Source organism: Melospiza melodia, chromosome 3 (genome assembly GCF_035770615.1).
Source record: "Melospiza melodia melodia isolate bMelMel2 chromosome 3, bMelMel2.pri, whole genome shotgun sequence".
Classification (NCBI taxonomy): domain Eukaryota; kingdom Metazoa; phylum Chordata; class Aves; order Passeriformes; family Passerellidae; genus Melospiza; species Melospiza melodia.
Genome location: NC_086196.1, coordinates 131,182,527 through 131,201,957, shown reverse-complemented (window position 1 = coordinate 131,201,957; position 19,431 = coordinate 131,182,527). Strand labels below are relative to the sequence as shown.

Sequence of the window (19,431 nt, the reverse complement as noted above, 5' to 3'; positions counted from 1 at the left end):
AACATAACAACCCAATATTAGTTTGTGAGGAAAGTAGCAGACCTTAACCAAAGAGTCTGAAGGCAACTGACTAGAAACTGTTAGAAGAGGCAGCTTCCCCAAGACAGATAAATTAGATCTTTTGGAAGGCTACTGGTAGATGTGAATTTTGGTCTTATTATATTAACAGAACCTTAATGAATAACAAATAATTTATTTTAATAAATACCATGGAAAATCCAACCTTTAACCATTAGATGGAAACAAGAACATATGCAAATGAATATAGGTTGCAACTATCTCTAGTGGAGCCAAGTTGCAGATGAAATTAGAAGAATAACTGATCAAGAAATAATATGTCACATATGACAGAATAGAACAGATTCCTGAACCTGGGGGGACAGATATAAAATTGATGTACATAACTTGACATCTTAAGAGTCTCTTCATAGGTGAGTAACTCTGTTTGAACTAGAATATCAACATAACAAAAATTAAGCATCTAACCAAAAAAAAAAAAAAAAAACAAAAAAACAAAAACAAAAAAACAAAAAAAAAAAATTTGGAGTCTTTAATAACTGAGGAAATTATGAACTTGAAAATGTAATGCTACCATACACAACTTTTGTTAATCTCATTTATCTCAAATCGTTAATTCTCCTGGAAATTCTTTCATTCTGAAAAGAGCACTATTTGTAAATATGAGAAAGCAGGGGAAGCAGGGGCCAAGTTTCTAGAAGTGCAGTACCAGTTTCTCCTATGCTCAGCTATAATGAAGATATAGAAGGAAGAGAATCATCTTTAGTTTACTTCTAGCCACAAATAGGGGAGAAATAGTGTAAAATTAGTATTTTATCAGTCGACATTTAATAACATTAACAAATTAGTGTATCCTAACATGGCTTTTTGATATGTTCTATTACAAAGAATATTTTTCTTACTTGGTAGTGATAAATTATTCCATTTTTTGTAATGAAGGTATACATGCTTCTAATCTTTAAATTAATAAAAAGTATATCTATCTGAAAACACAATCCATAATAGCACTTAACTATTTCTTGAGATGACAAAAATTTTTATAACAGCATCCAAGGATTGGTGAGGTAAGCTAGTTGCCACAAAGAAAAAATCTGCAACTAAAGGTTTCAATAGTGATTAGAAACAGTCTGACAAGGACATTCCAATGCAAGGCATGGTCCTGAGCAAAACGGAGGAATTGTACAGCCTAGTCTATGATATGCTAGAGCACTGCACTGCGGATGATAAGCTGTAGTTGTGCATCCTCTCCCTGCCTGTCCCACACCATCCCTCAGAAGCTCAGGAGCTCCTGATAAACCTGGACCAAACCAGCTGAGCAACGAAGCACCCCCTTGATCATAAAGGTAGGGCAGTAAAGCATCCCTTGAAAGCACCAGAAGCTCATCCATGATACAGGTAGGAATAACCCTGACCATAACACCTACCTGACCAAGGTGGAGACAAGGGATAAATATTCACACATATATAAAGCTTCCCTGTCTTGCTACCATGTGCAGTTGTAGGATGCTCATTCACCAACATTTCAAGGTACCCCTATTTATTTCTGATACAAAAGTGTTCAAGGTAGGCTGAAGTCATCCTCCTTTGCTTCTTCCCTTACATTTTACTTCCAAGTAGTTTGTTCAGTGATTATTTTATATCAAGTAGTATTCAAAGAGAAAAAGGAAGTACATTTTTCTTCATTTGTACAGCTTAAATTTGGCAGATAACCTCTAAAATGAGAGATTTTAAAATCATACTGAATTCAATCTATGCTTGCAGATACAGCTAATTTCAGCAAGAAATCTGCACTTTAATACTGAGTAGTGTATGGCCACAGCATGCATAGAAATTTGGTATTTGCAGAAATTGGTGCTTTTTCTTTGAAAATTAACTCTTTAAAACCTGGAGAAACAATCACAATAATTTTGGGGGAAATAGAATCTTTAAAGGATTTCATAGCTTCTACTAATTACACCAGGGAAAGGTAAAACAAACACCAGTTGAATTTTCTATTGTTGATAATTTTATGAAAAGCTTTTGTCTCACCTATTTTGTTCAAAAGAATGAAGAATTTAAATACACTCTAGAAACAGAAACAATAAAATGGCTAATAGCTATTTTTAATTAGACACTACAATTATACAATATCACCAAAATACCTATTTCAGACAATGTGAATGGAGTCTTCTGGTAAGAATTCTGCTCCTAACATTTTGCATTGATTTAGCAAGCATTATTGTTTACACTAAAAATGCAAAGGGAATCATACACTATTGATTCTCAGTTGTTTATTCAGTCAATCAGTACAATCATATTGTAATTGTATAATATGCACAAAACTACACATACACTGAAAAGACATTTAGGCGATTTTACTTCTCTACAGGCAGCAATGCACTTATTACCTGCAATTACTCTTGAAAATAAAGGAATTTGCCTTTTTTTAAAAGAAAAACTTCATACAGCTTTTGTTTAATTTACTATGTTTCCTCAACCTAAAACCCTAAGTCAATACGTAAATTTCTTCAGGTCAAATTTTTGAGACTGTTAACCTGAGTTGAATTTCAGCTACATTCCCTTTGGAGAAAATGCATCCTCAAGATAAAAGAGGAAGGTTAAAGCACAGCTTCAATTCTTTAAACCTGTCTAACACACTCCTAATGCACAGAGACCTTATGCATTATTCTTGTTCACAGAAGTGCATTTCTCTGCCACTGATTTGAAAAGATAAGATCTGTAATTTGCTTTTAAGCTTACAGTCTATCCTAAACTGCCTTGTTCATGCTGCTACATTATAGAAAATTTTATACCCCACAAGAAATTTTTAGTCTTATCACAAGATCTTCATTTCCTTTGAAACCACTAGGAACTTATTAGGGCTTTATCGCTATTTTTATTATAACTAGCCACTTAAATTACTTTGGCAGAAATTGTTTCTCTACTGCCTTTTACAGGATCATAGTACAATTCAAGTGGGGAGAGATCAGGAGGTGTCTAGTGCAATTTTCTGTTCGAAACATCTACATGGATGAGACAGTTTTCTTTTGCACTTTACCCAGTCAGTGTTGAAAAACTCCAAGGAAGGTGACGACATGACATTTTTAGATAAGCTGGTCCACTGCTTGTCTATCCACAGAGTGAAAAAGTTTTTACAGACAAGCAGTGGAACAGGCTGCTTAGAGAGCTTATGCAATTTCCACCCTTGGAGGTTTCCAGTTTATGCTTGTTGCCTTTGGTCTTCCTGCCAGGCTCCTCTGTGAAAAGCCCAGATGGAGCTTCTTGATAACCTCCTCACACGTCCTGGAAAGCTGCTACTAGAAATTATTACCTTTGCCAAATTTGAGTAACGTACCATAAGGTAAAAAAAAAAAAAAATCCAGATTTGATAGCTGAATTTGTCATAACTTCTTATTTTTGGTATCCTGATAGGTAATTTAAACTTAATTGCTAATAATATCTCTTACAGATTGAACAGTAGCACTTGCTACTTTATTAACATAATAAAGTACTTTAACATAAAAAAGAGAAATATGAAGACAGTTTCAGTAGATACTGGCTCACCTAATACATATGTTTGTAACTGCTGAGATGCTTCTCAGTATTTGTTCAGCAAGCAACAAGAAGTCACTGGAAGACAGGTGGTTTAATCAAATTCATTTCATTGACAGTAATATCGCACAGCAATTTCACTTCTTTAGAACCTCTTGTGTCAGCAGGGTTAATTCTTTTCTTGGCAAAGTCTTGAACAGCAATGGCAACTAATGGTTTTTTCATCTACTCTCCTTTTAGAGAGGATCCTGGTCTAGAAATCAACAGGATCATTTACTTAGAGGTAGATTTTTCTTTTTTAAAGGAAAAAAATTTTGTAGAGGAAATTTACATTCTGTCCACTACCATTAAAACAGCTTTTGATATTAATTCAACTAGACAAAAATGGAATGTATGGAATGCACAGAATCCTTCCTTCAGTGACTTAAACAGGATAAAGCATATGTTTTGATCAACATACTGTTACCTAGAACTGCCTTTTGTTATTGTTTTATGTTTGCTCCTTTGTTATTACATGAATGTTTAGGTAACAAAAATGATTGTACTAAACCAGCAGGAGGTCTCTAATTAGTTAATTTACATTATTTCCTCTTATTCAGGGTTGTGCTAGTCAATTGTCATTTGCCTATGCCAGTATGGATAATATTTAATAGCTGAATAGATGTAATATGAATACTCAATAAAAACATATATAGTTTCTGCCTGTTGATTAATAATACACTTTCACTAAACTATTTTGAGCCAACTTCAGTCTAGTCAACAGGTAAGCAAATTCTCTGTAAAAGAACTAGAGACAGTAGACCATGAAACTATATGTAGCAGGAACATGGGTGACTATTCATTTCAACAGTAAAATAAAAGTTTTTATGACTTAATTTCAGGAGTTTTGTACAAAGGTTTATTCTAATTGTTAGAAGAGCAGGATTCACATACCCCCAGGAAGAAGAAATTGTCGAAGAAATTTACAAGACTATGTGATACTGTGGCTCAGAATTCAGGAAAGGGAGACTCCTCCATTAAGAAAATAAAATAAAATGAGAATAGTTACAATAAAATGTTAGAGTTCTTCTTTACTGTTTTACACACTCTTTCTGATGTTGTATTTTTGTACTAGAGATGTTTAGCAAACATTAAAATTACTAGACATCATGCTGATACACACCTTCTTGAGACAAAATACGCAGGTAATGTTGATTCCTTTTTTCTAGAAAACATTTTTATTGTTATACTTTCCAGATTTAGTGCAACTTCCTGGAAGTGTCAGGTTTTTTCCCAGTTGCTAATCAGCTGTCACCTAGAATTTCAGTTACTGCACTCAAGGCAGAAAAATTCCTAGATCTTTTAATTTTGACATGATTTCTGTTCTCAAATGGATGGGGTTTTATAAAATTGTTTTGGTGAACTCATTTAATCACACAATAAATTTTGACTTGTATCAAATTTGACTTAATCCCATTTTTCTGTATTACATTGTCGTCTGCAATTTTTCACAATGGAATCAAATAACATTTTTGCATATCATTTGGATGAAAGTAGACCACTGCAGAATGTGCCACCTCTTATTGATTAACAATACTCAATTAACAATTTTTGAAAGCTATAATTTCATCAGTTTAATTAATTAATGGATTAAAACTTCTTAACATGAACAAAATCAACCTCCTGGAATTCTCAATTAACACTGGATTCCAAGGTCTTAGACTTAACTAAAATTGATCATTATTATAAACAATAACAGAAAAGGTCCATTTAGAAACAAAAGTCAAATAAAAAATAGAATTAACATGATTTTCTTCCTAAGACACACATAATCAATTTCATTTCATGTATTTTGGACTTGTGTAAGGCTGCACCCACTGGTGTTTTTTTAACTCTATTTGCTATTTGTATAATTTTTTTAAACAACTGAATTATTTTCAGTGCCCTGAGGATGATAGTACTAAACCAGCAGGAACTCTCTAATTAAACTTTGTTTTTCTGGATAGAAAAATAATTGAGCTATTTCAATATCATGCACAGCATTCAGCCCTGTCACTCCCATGTCTTATTACCTTCAATCTAGGTTGAAAGCAATCCTTCTGGCCCTCAAAAGGTCTAGTGAAATATTGTAAATTTTCATAATTTCAAATTGTAAAAGCAAAAACCTATGGGAAGATCTACACTTATATTATTGGTAAAGTGTAATAACAAAGAAAAGACTGTTCAGTTAAGAAAAGCAGCCACAAAAACATCTTTGCTCTTTCCTGGAGAAATCCTGTTGCCCTGAGAATAACAGATCAGACTTGATACTTTCCAGTTCCCAAACAGTATGGATGACGTGTGTCAGTCATCATTCCCAGAGACACATCTCCCACGAGCACATCCTGAAACTCTTTTACCAAAATGGTGTTTCCATGAAAATTGACATACTCAATGTTTCCACAGCCCCTCCTCCCTATCTTTCATGAGATATGTTGAAATTCCTTGGAGATGATAACAGATAAATTGCAGCATTATTAATAATCCCTAATAAAAGGGATAAGCCACATTGGAAATTACCTCTGCTATTAGAGAATTCTATTTTTCTCATGTACTTTACTTCAGCAGGCATACACATAGAAACAAAAATCCCAATGTTATTTTCTACTATTCTTCACTATCATTATAGCAACAAAAGTAAAAGATCAGATAAAGGTATGAGGATATGAAAAATGTAATACTTCTATGAATACAGCCCTGACTCTGGATCCAATCAATTCCTAATCATTACTGTAAGCCTAGATGATGCTTGAGCTAAAGTATTATTGTTTGGAGTTTCATTTGAAAACTTAATGCCACTTCCTTGATTGGCTATGATTCACTTTGCTGGCAGCATGGTGAAAGTTAATTACAACTATTTGCTGTATGATATTTCTCTGTAATTGAAAACTAATCACTATATAAACCCAAGTGCATTAGCAAGGGATGTCCATAACACCCTAACTGTAAAAAGAACAATACATAGTCATACTGCAGCTCAACAAATAAGAAAACAATATTCACTTACTCTTAGTGTCAAGAAATTTCAAATAAACTACCCCTGGAGTACAGATCTCCAGAAAAAAAATCCATATATCTCAGAGCATTTTGAAGACCCTACTGCCAAAGCATTTTGAAGACCCTCCTGCCACTTTTGGTGTCAGATCACTGATAATGTAGTTTAAAATTTTCATCCGGTTTCTTTAGGAAGCATAGAACACAATTAGTTCAAAAGTAATGAATTAACACTTATAACCCCTTAGGAAAAACTTTAATATTTTGTTATTCTCTATGCCTTACTACATTATTAGAAATTTTGCTGGGCCTTGATTTACTAAGTGCAGACTGTCTGGATATTCTTTGTTGTTTGGAAAACAAATTGCTCACTTAAAACTGCTGTTATATTGGAAAGTGCATCTTCATCTGTCCTGTACTTGAAATCAGTAACAATGTAATAGGGAATTAGTATATGCAGATATATGGTCCTTACTGAATTAATACACAGTTTTGCAAAATTGGTCTGAAATTTTGGATAAGTATTTCTCTGGCATATTAGATTACTGACTTTTTTTTTTCCATTTCTCTGGGATTTTTTGTGGATTTATGCATCTCTACCTAAAGTTTACTTTCTGCATACCTTTTGCTGAGTTAGGGTCTGTTTGGACAATTTTCCATGGAATATCATATATAACCTTTATTAGAGAGTGACAAAATAGCCATGAAAACTGTCAACTTCTGAGCACAGAGATGGATGTTTAGCTCTTGGTTTGCAATGAGATTGTACTGTCATGTAGAAGACCATCTTTTTGATCCTTTACTTAAAACAAACAAATAAAAAAAAGGAACAGAAGGTGCATAGTATGGCATATCTGAGTGTATTACATTGACAAATTCAGACATGAAAAATATTTGAAGAGGGGTTTTGTGAGTCTATGAATATATGCAGATTCCTTTAAGTGAAAAACAGGATCTCAAGCAACAGATGAGATTTGACTAGTTGCTTGTCAGGGACAAACTGATGCTTATTCAACTTGAGACAAATTACTTTGGAAATAAAAGGTCAGAGCACTTGAAGTTGTGGATTAATGAATTAGCAATTAGACTGAAAAGCACTAAAAGGACAAGTGATTTTTTTCTGGCATATTACAAATTATCATAAGAAATTATCCTATGACCCCAGCACATGTTTCACACAGAAATTAAATGCTTCTTTAATGAGGAAAGAAAACACACAAACAACAAAAACTGGAAGCCAATATGAATACTTAAACCAGCAAAAACACATATGAAAGGTAAGTTACAGGCACTTAACAGTTAAATAGTCATGGGTGCTATATCATAATACAGAATAACTGGAAGAAGTTGGAATATACTTTTAAATATTGAATAATGCAGATTAGTAGTTTTATTTAAAGAGACAGTTGTGCTGGACATCCAACATAGCTTAATAAATGTAACTAATAATGATTACTGGAAATTCAGAGAAGAGACCTTTAGCATAGAATAGTAATGCTTAATCTGCAAGGTAAATAAATAAATACCAAGGATAAATATGCACTCATAAGAGATGGCTTTCAAATAGCTAAACAGAAAAATGGGGAAAGAGATAATTTATAAATAAAACATAAAAAAGCTGAAAATACAAACCAAGAAAGGAAATAAAACTGAAACAAAACAACAGCATTTATTTTGTTATACTTTTTTTTTTTTTTTTTTTTTTTTTTTTTTTTTTTTTTACAGAGAGAACAGGAAAAAGTGAATTGTGTCTTATTTTTTTAGGAGAAGTAGTAAAAATAAAATAAAATGCTGGGATACTGGAAAAACAACAGTAAAACAGGGTTAGTGGAAATCAGTAGTCAGCTTACCATCTATGTATATTTACCAGAGTTGCTGGTTCAAGCATCAATAGCTGAACTGCAGACTTGCCAAAACACTATGTTATTTATGGTCTATTACCCCTCAAAGCATCAGAGATAAATTTTTTTATATATGGAACACCTTTAGCAAGAGTGAAATTTTCATCATATGACCCCTGAGATGCAGTTGCAGATTCTAGTTCCACTAATAAAATGGGGAATCCATGAAGGTGACATGGTGCTTTAAAGAGCACTGATGTCAACCAATGTTACTGCTGAGTCAATTTAATAATGATGAAAAGAGAAATATTGTCCTTCCTTCCTTCCTTCCTTCCTTCCTTCCTTCCTTCCTTCCTTCCTTCCTTCCTTCCTTCCTTCCTTCCTTCCTTCCTTCCTTCCTTCCTTCCGACACTTCCTTCCGACACTTCCTTCCGACACTTCCTTCCTTCCTTCCGACACTTACTTCCTTCCTTCCTTCCTTCCTTCCTTCCGACACTTCCTTCCTTCCTATTGCCATCAAGTCTTCTGAGATTTTCACTAATAAACGAGCCCTGGCTAAATTATCCTCCATTGTACTGAAAATCTCAACTGTCAGACCTTTTGCATGAAAATTACAAGAACAGAGGGAAGAGATGTTCCATAGCCTTTCCTTTCCATAGCCTTTCCTTGAGTCTCTATATGGTAGGGTTCCCTATAAGTATGAAGGAAAGAGGTAGAGTCCAAACAATATGATGAAATGACATTTGAAATGGTAGAATGTGGAAAAAACAAGGTGGAAGAAAGTAAAATTTCACTGGCTCAAAAAGGAAGGAACCAAACATCTACACAATCAGTTATTAGAAGGTTTTTCTTGGCTTCTACACAATAACACAAAGAGTTTGGCTAGAGGTGTTCAAGATCATAAAGATCTTAATTTAAAATAAGAGAAAGAAACCAACAGGTTATTGGAGGAAAAATCACTAAAAATATTTAAACCAGTTATATAGATATCTATTCTGTTATTAAAATAATAAAAATCAATTATTATTATTTTTTAAAATGCATTTGATGTGTATTTATTTTGAAAAATTGATATTGATTATGAAAAATTCAAAATATAGTGAAGCAAAAAATGTTATGTCTAAAGTTAACTCAAAAGTTCTTTCTAAATGTTCATCTGTAAAATTCCTCTAAGCTGAAATTCTATCCTATTCTTAAAGACAAAGAAAATTCCAATTTAATACTCACATATGATCAAAGATCATGATCTAAAAATTTGACCTTTTCTGTAATTATTTATGAATTTAAAAAGATCTGTAAGGCCTGAAATGTATTTTCAATGCCTAAGCTTTGTGCTGTAGAAGAATAATTCAAAGAATCCCTCAAAAATAGTTATTTTTAATCATGTATATGCAATAACAAATTATTTCCCAGTGGATTTTTCATTTATAGCCCTGTCAGAGTATAAAACTTTATTTTTTTCCTGTTTTGGAACCCAATGTTAAGAATATTTTTAAGTACTTTTGGATCTGTAAAGTAGGATGTCAAATTTTCTAGAAATAAAAATATATTTTCATTCTATCTGTCTGTGCTAGCTATATTGGAATATAACTTGCATGCTTAAACTATATGTCACATGCAATATAATACAGTGACATGACAACTTTTAGTACTTAAGAACAACTTGAAATTCTCCAGAATTTATGATTCAGTTCAAAACCCATTCAATAAATCCGTCCTTTCATAAGGTTTTTGAACCAAAGGCAGCAAGAAAGAATATTTTTTTAATGAAGAATTCGTCCACAAAGAATGGAGATACCTGAACTTAGCTCCTCCTCCTTTAAAAATGTAGCAATCATGCCTTGAACTAACTTGAGAAGTGGGTAAAATACTCAATGAAAATTTGTGGGAAAGAAATCAGAGCATTTAAGTGGAAAAATTCAATTCAAAATTTATTCATAGAGAAATGTCATCTGTACTCGCTGTCCTAGCTAATATTTGTCTTACATTTGCAGCTCTAGAGACCAGTGTGTTTTTCCCCAACAAGAATTCATTGTCAGTTGTCAAAGGGAAGGAATCACTATGTAATTTTCACTGACAGCATTTACCAAAAATTCAAAAAGAAGCTATTTCTTGCTTGGAGACTGATATAGGAATGCAGGTGAGAACTCTAAATAAAACAGTCATTGAAAGAAGAAACATGAGCAAACTATGGGAAAGGAGATTGAAAACAAACAGAGCCTGATGTAAACACTTCAGACTGTTCATACTATAGAATTTAAACCCTGAGACTGACATGATATGCTAAGTTCAACTCAGAGAGCATTATCTTTATTTTATTTAGATTTTTCAGCCCCAGCAATTATGCAAAGTGACTAAAGGCTGATTTAAACAATTTATTTAAATATTAGATTTATTTAGTACTTTTAATCTTTATATAAATGGTGCATTTTCCTTTCTACGCACATAATATACCAAAATTATCCATTTAATTTATTCTTGGATTATGCATTTTACATGTTACTCTTGCAAACATATATACTACAGCATGGTGACCTTTCTCTCTGAACATAACTGACAGATAAAACAAAACAAAACAAAAAATTTTCTAAAATCATTTTTCAAAAGATTTAACTGCTATGGCTAAGAACCATCTTTATTGTGTAGTCTATTTTAATTAGAAACTCTAGTTGAAAAATATGGAATCATTTAACCTTGCAAAAATAAAAAAATTGAGTTTATTAAATTACTTTATAGGAAAGAAAACCTTTAAAACAATTTACAAATATTCTCTAGGGGAAAAAGAATTGAAAGCTAATGGAGCATGTGAAGTACTACCCGTATGGAAACACCCAATGTGGTAACTGCCTGTCTGGAGTTCTTCACTAAATTCTTTGACCTCACTTTTGAGGTCTGAAGTGTTGCTTGCGAGAAAAATGCAACTAATTTTACTAATAACATGCATGTAAATTAAGGGGACAGGTGTATAAATAAATTGCATATATTCAAATAGACTGCATATATTCGAATAGATTATAAAGTAAGAATTGATAAAACTAGAGAAAAAATTAAAGCAAAAAATTTTTTAATTTAGAGAGACTACTAAAAATTATGGTCCAGATTAGGAAGCTGGACTACATTTTCCATGTGTACTAACACAGTCTCTAAACTTTTCTGACTCCTAAATAAAAATCATTTGAATAGAACAAAAAGAAATAAATAAAAATAAATTTGAATCTGCGTCTAGTTGTATATAAACTATGGGGAAAAGGCTACCTGTTTCACTCTGGGTTATGAGGCGGAAAGATGGGGAGAGCTGCTGTTTCTGACACTTTAGCAACTTGTTCAAATGCATTTTTTTCAAGATTATCTTAGTGTAAAGCTTAGGAGGCCATACTAGACTTTTCTTAAGAATGCTTTAAGGCTGAATAATAAGAGGTGTATAAAACTGTGATTTATATTTGATTCTGAACAAATACTTCCGCAATATCTACCTCAATCATGGAAAATTAGTTCCAGATGAGGATGTTGCCTAACAAGCACCAAATGTAATAGTTTAACAGGCCTATGCACTTATTCATGTGTAAAAATGCACATTTATAGAGATATAAATGATATATAGAGATATATAGAGATGGACAGAGAGTCCATCTAAATAAGTTTGCTTTCTATGTGTGTGTTCTAGGTATTATAAATACACACATTTAAAGATAACATAACCATAATACTCCCACGCATTCTTCTTAAATGTGTGAAGCCAGGCATAATCAACATCTGTTGCAACACCAATACCAGATTATCATTTACTAGAAAAGCATGAAGCACAACCTTCCTAGTAAATATGAATAATTTGATTAGCACATCTTTCAGCCCATCTGCTGAAATCTTAAAGCAAATTGAAACAAGATAAGTAAACATTTTTTCAAGTGATTCATGCAGCTTTTGCCATCATTAAGAGGTTCCACTTGAATTAACTATAGTCTTCCATCTATTTTAAATGACAGTGATGTGCAGAATATGTTTCATCTAAATGTTTGACCTCATGTCTATAGAGAAAATGCTATCAAGCAACTCACCCAAAGTGCAGAAAGGAACAATGACATAATTTTTAAATTTATGAAAATTTTTCTAAGAGACTGAATTCAACTGGAATGACAACTGAGAAAGCATATTTTGAAGAACCTGAAGTAATACCTCCCATAATCACTTGCAGTCAATTCTAATGGTATCTGGTGTGACATTGCTTTGTTCCATCAGTATATGTTGAAATTTTTGTCTTACTTCCTGCACTTTATTGGTAAAATTTCAAGAAAGATGAATATATCAAATGATATGTGTGCTTACACTACTCACAGAGAAATTTCTCTAAGACAAAATGTCAAATTCACTATCAGAAAAGGAGACCTCACTTGTATTGCTGTAGCAAATTTTGTTATAAACCAAAATTTTGTTATAAAACTTCTTACATAGTTCTTAGAAATAAATTCTGAGTACTATTTATTTCATATTTTGACTTAAACATATGCTATGGAAAAGCTAGACCAAAACAACCACTGCCTATGGGCAAAACAGAGATGCTTTATTCTACAAATTCTACACTAAAGACATAATAGATACCCATGCACTTGCATCAATTCTTGAAACATCTGCATCTTGAAAACAGTAGTATTCAAATAGAATTATCATAAAAGTTTTACAATTTTTGTAGAAAGGGTTTGAAATCTAAATGCACATTTGGAAGCCTGCAAAAGTTGACTTACATGATCAATTAATTCACGAACCATTCCATTCCACTGTCCGCTGGCATCTTCTTGGGCTCCATACTTTCCATCCTCCACCAATCTAATCTCATAGGAAAATCCAAGGATAGTAGACAGCTCCCTGAGGAGGTCAATGCAATAACCTTCAAAGCGATCATTTCCATACAAGGGTTTGTCAGACTTCTTGAACATAACATATGGCTCTTCCTGTAAGAATCAAGACAGAATGGATAATGAGTGCCCCCACACCTTTCTTCTCATTTTAGCCTAAAGCAGTAGACATTCATGTGCTTGCATATGCGTACACTCATGACATCTCTCCCTATAAAACAAAATAATATGAAAACCAGAATCCTTTTAGCTTTGTCTGTGTATGTCTGAAGTCCTCATATATTTTCAAAGATTCACTTTGTCTTCTTTTTTTTTGGAAAAAATACACTCTCAACACTGTAGATGTGTCTTCAAGAAATGCATATACACACTAAATTTAAGTGTGCTCCCTAACTATTTCCATTATACAGTAATATAAAATGTATTTTTTGGATGGACAACATAAGCCTTCAAAAATGCAGAAACAACGAGCTTTGGCAACTGAAAAAAATTTCATTAAAACTCCAAACATTGATTAAATATTTTAGATATTAGATCTTACACTTTTATTTGTATAAGTATTTAAACTATTTTCTCAATGCTTTTTTAGGCAAAGCCTAAAAAACCCACATGGGAAGGAGAAAGTCAGTGAAAGCACCTACTTCTCTGCTGCCTCAAGTTATAGGCTGCCATTTACAAGGCTGCAGCAAAACCTGAGAATATTTACACAAAAAGTAAGTTCTATGATAGACATTCCATGAAAACTGAATTAAATTTCTTTAGGCATTTATCTTCTAACATTTAAATCAAATTACAATGTAATATTTTTTTGCATTAAGTGGTGTGCAAATAGAGAGTAAACAAATAAAAAGGATTGGCAGAAAAACCATAATTGTAGGAAGAAAATTTACATTTTGCAAAACAGTTTTTTTGCATCTGTTTCTCAGTATAGGGTGGCCTTTCTCAAATAGAAAATTAGAGGGAAAAATACAAAAAAGCAACTGGTAGTTTTCCACTGCAATATGGAACCAATATTCAAGCTGTGTTTGTTAGGTTAAATATGCAACTCGATCTTTGTTCACTTTTGGGAGAGATTCTTTTCATTTTTTTATAATTAAAAAGAAAAAAAATCACATAATGCAAGACAAATAATGGTATATTCAATCATTACACCAAACACAAGACTCAGTGAACATTCAGATAAACTCTCCAGGGCAACTTAAGAAAATTCTTAAGTCCTAAATCTCCACATCAGCACTAAGTGGGGTTGAAGGCACCTGATTGACAGGCACCTGACTGCTTTAATAAATCAACACTCCTAATGTAATCTTCTGCCTTGAGTTTTCCCATTTAAATATTATAGCAACGTATAACTGGAACTTTAGTACATAAGATTTTACCCAAAAAAATGAAAAGGAGAATGCAGGGAAATATCTTGTTCTAAAAAGAGCTGCTATATACTCCTATTGAAATAAGTAAGGTTACAGACATATTTTCAGAAAGTACATCACAGATCTTTGTACAAATAGCAAGGAACAAACATGAAATAAATTGTCCAGCCAAGCTACTAGGATGTTTTGACAGAATTTCTCAAACAACAGGTAAACAAATGACTCCAGAAGAGCTCTTTAAGATGTAGTACTGACAAGAACAAAGACCTAACAGAAAACGTGAAAGTTGAAAACAATTTAAATGACAAGGATCTCCGAATAATTCTTGAGAAACAGAGATGGTGTCAGAGCAAAACCTATGTGTGAAAATACTTGTTAATTGTGATGGTGTTCACAGGGGTCTTAGGATGAGGGAAGAGACGAGGATCTGACTCCATGTTTCAGAAGGCTTGATTTATTATTTTATGATATATATTATATTAAAACCATACTAAAAGAATAGAAGAAAGGATTTCATCAGAAGGCTAGTTAAGAATAGAGTAGGAAAGAATGATAACAAAGGCTTGTGGCTCTGACTCTGTCTGAGCCAGCTGACTGTGATTGGCCATTAATTAGAAACAACTAGCATGAGCCAGTCAAAAATCTACGTGTCGCATTCCACAGCAGCAGATAACCATTGTTTACATTTTGCTCTTGGAGCGTCTCAGATTCTCAAGAGGAAAAATCCTAAGAAAAGGATTTTTCATAAAAGATGTCTGTGACAGTTAATAATCTTGAGAAGTTTATATTAAATATCTCAAAGAAAATAACTGTGAGAAAAACAATTCTTTTCAGGTGAAATTACAATTCCTTAAAGAAATCACACCACTGGCCAAGCAGAAGCCATGCTACGACAAAACATAATGTGGTTTATTTTCTGGGGTAGCAGCAATTTACATCACATTAACTAGTATGGTTTGGATTTGTGCTCAAATCAGGGTTATAACACAGGAATATTTTCATTACTGCTGAGCAGTGCTTACACAGTGCCACGGCCTGTTCTGTAGGCATGAAGGAATTCTAATGTAGCTTGGAATGCTCATACACACAGATCCAAGACATTTGCTCTCAGAGTTGCTCAGATATTTACAGTCTTACACATCCCCCAATGTCTGGAATCCTGGCAAGATTCTTGACAACATTTTTGTCTCTGTCTCCCATTCCAGGCAATCCTGAGTTATCTGGGACAGAATTTAAATATGTGCAATATCAGGGAGGACAAATATTTGTCAATATGTGCTTTTAATTTTCCTTTACTTAATAATCACAGCAGGATTTTTTGCACTGAGCAATTCAGCTCATTGATAAATTCCTATTTATTTTTCTATCAGATCATTATAGAAATCTTCAGACATATTATCTGTTCTGCTGATGCTTTTTTAAATTTTGATAAGGAAAAATAAAAAAAAATCTTGCAACTCTTTCTAGAATTCTTAGCTCCAATTCCAAATCATTTATAGTCTTTACTCTGGCCAACTTGGATAAGGCCTACAATAGCATCTGTACAACTATTTAATGATTTTTAACTTTTGCTGTGATGACTGATCAATAAGTTATTAATACTCTCTTAATGCTTTTCCAATCCTACTTTAGGTAATTTCTTACTGCTACTTTTTCTTGTAGTCTTCTACACATAAAGCATTTGGGTTTTTTTCTCTTCAGCCCTTTTACTTGCTATGTAAAGTGATTTCTGACTTAACTTGAGCAGGGTTGGTGTTGGCAGCTTCATCTGTAATAGCTCTTTCCTGAAGTAATACACATTCTAAATACTGAACATGGCATTCAGGTATCCTGAACAAGTGCATGCAAAGGGTTCCACATGCTCCATTTGCTCAAGTTTTAAACTTGTAGAATGGGCTAACATAAAACTGGTTGCGAAACACTCTCAGGAAAGTCTCTATTCATTAAATGTGCAATCACCATTGCTTCTTGGTATTTTATCACTTCCACCAAAATTGTTCACGAGGACAATTATCATTGATTAGGTAGGCAGAGTTTTTAAACTCACTGATATTTAGATTGGCAGCTGGTTTATACTTACTTTAACATTGTTCACAATTTCTTTCTTTTCTTTCAGTTGCTGAAATCATGACCCTTAAAAATCACTAGACCACATCACAAAACCAGTACTTGAAATCTTCTAAACAGCTTCAGTTGAAATTAAGTCTTTCAACTGGACTCATCTCTCCAGGAAGTCAGGGAAACACCTTCCATTAGTGCTTTTATTATTGCTTGGAATAACATGAGTAGCTTGGAAACAAAAAGTCACTGATTAAACACTGACTGCAGACTCCAGAATGAATCCTCAGGAACACACAGTGCTTCCAGGAAACCTTGCTACTCTAAATTAACAAAAGGTCAGCTAGCTTGTTACAAAATTTTGAGATAAAAGTCATCATTTAATGTCTCATAAGACTAAAATATCTTCGATGAAGAGGGATGCAGAAGAGCCCCATCCCAAGCCAGATAAGCACTACAAGTGAGAGTGCAAATAAACTTGTAAACACAACAAATCCTTTTTCTGAGAAAATTTACAAAAAAGTAAAGTTAGCTAAAATACTGCGAATAAAGGTATGGCTATAAGGAACAGAGGAATCACAGGTAGATTAAAACCATATTTGCAAAAAGAAGATAAATCTTTGAAAATTAATTAACATTGTAGCTTTAAAGTCTGGTTTTAACTTTAAAAATGTACAGCTAATGTTTGAATAAAAGCACACATTCTAAAAAACAAGATTCTTCAACTTCCTGTTTTTCTTTTCAGATATGAATAATAAGTATTTACTAGAATTATTCCTGTGAGTTATATTGTATTTCAAATACAAAGATATTACTAGAAATTACAACAAATTTTAAATTTCAGGTTCTTTTATTTTTTATTAATAATAATCAAACATATATTTTTCCTTCAAAATTCAACACGGAATAGCATATTTTTAAAAGAATCTAAAACTGCCAGTATTGAGAAGAAGAGAACCATTTGAAAATTTGCCACTGTTAGAACAGAGATTTCAATGATTAGCTTCTGCTCACCAGAAGTTTGGATACTGGAGTCTTAAAAGACTGCCAAATCTTCTCAACATTTATATCAGATAAAAGGAATACACAATAGGTTTTCACAGTAGGCAGTCAAAATTCTAGTGGGAGAGGTGAAGTAACTAGTTACTATCAATCAAAACAATTGATGGGTGATCCACCTTTGAAAAGATAGCAGGTAAATTTATTCTTTTAATTTTAACATTCTTTTAATACTAATTTAAAATTTGACCACTGAAAATTCATGCTTGGGTATCCAAGAGAAAAGGGAGAGAAATTATGCACTACCCATTTGATAAAGCAGTATATATCAATAAAATACAATGTGGGAATACTATACTTTTAACCGAGTAAAATTGTTTAAAAAATTATTATAAATATTCCTTCTAGTTCCTTCTAATTCTATTCCTATTTCAAACCAATTTTTTAAGGGAAGTACAATAAAAAAGGTAATTTCACTTTCCAAATGCGAAGTAACAAAAAGTACTAAATTGAGAACATCACACACCTTTCATAACTTTCACACATTCCTTGGAAAAATTAAACTTGACAACTGTGAGCTTTTCTGAGCTTTGATGTAAGCAGATACAGAAAAGTACATAAAAGCTATGCAGGAAAGGAAACAAGTATTTATTTTAGCAGAACAGGGCATATGAACCAGTATGATAATATGTACAGGCTGGTATGAAATTAGCATAAAAAATGCCCTAAGTGCCATACACATACCTTTATAAACATGGAAATTTAATTCCAAAGTTAAAACTTTCTCAAGTTTGAAGTAGAAGATATACAAGAACAAAAACATTTAGATATTTACATCTAAAGTCTAAAGACAAGAAATATTTCAGAGTTCTGGTAGGAGTCAATTTAGGAGAATCAAATAATAGTAAATCCTTATTACTGAAGGTGAAAATTTGTTTTCTGCAGGTTTTTTGTTTGGTTTGTTTTTCTAAATGCGGAATATTCAAAAACTAGACTTTTCAAATGAGAAAGAAATTCTGAAGTTTCAATGCAGATGGTTTTAAAATAAAGCACAGTAATAGTATCAAAAAAATTGATATATCCAAAGCTATGATTATATAAGATAAAAAAACTAGCATACTTATTATCTTTCAAAAGTTTCCTCCCCTTCCCTAAAAAGACCTGACTATCTCTCCAGTGAACATGCTGTTGGTGCTTGGGGCTGCCATGGGTTCAGAACCTAGAAATGAGACAGGTTTCTTCACAAAATCTACATGTAGGTTGATTTCTGAGAAAGGTTGGACTCCTGAGAATCCCTGCCCAGAACAGAGCTTTGAATTGCTGAGAAACCAAGGAATAATCTTTCAGCTTGCTATCTGTGAAATGAAGAACTCAAGACAAAAAGGAGCACATAGTTCTGTCCTTCCTTATAGATGAATTTATGAATTAAGATTTATATTTTATTACTTTTCCCATCAATGTCTTTTTCTTCTTCTAGACACTCAGCCACCAGTAGAAGTGCAGGGTATACTGACAGCTGTAAAGATCTAAATGGCTGCAAAATATAGGAGGAAAAAGATATTGCTCCAAATTTCAGAATTAAAAATAAAAGAAAGACTGGGAGATTTAAATAAAAAGTGAGCATTAAGGCAAACTACAGAGAAAAATGATTAAGGCTTCCCAGCTGGCAGTCTACTATAGACTATTGTAGGGAATTCTCAAAGTGAAGGAAACATCATAGGAAAACCATATGAATAGCTTAAATCATAGAAT

The 19,431-nt window shown here is 32.8% G+C and overlaps 1 protein-coding gene across 3 annotated transcripts in view; it reads right to left on the bottom strand.

Annotated features, from left to right (window-relative positions):
- GRIK2 (glutamate ionotropic receptor kainate type subunit 2) overlaps positions 1-19,431 on the bottom strand; it is a 359,554-nt gene that overhangs the window by 137,325 nt on the left and 202,798 nt on the right. For all 3 annotated transcript variants that reach the window (XM_063153074.1, XM_063153075.1, XM_063153076.1), the window contains one exon: positions 13,142-13,348. In XM_063153074.1, coding sequence (XP_063009144.1) covers positions 13,142-13,348 — 207 coding nt within the window. The remainder of the gene's footprint in view (positions 1-13,141; positions 13,349-19,431) is intronic.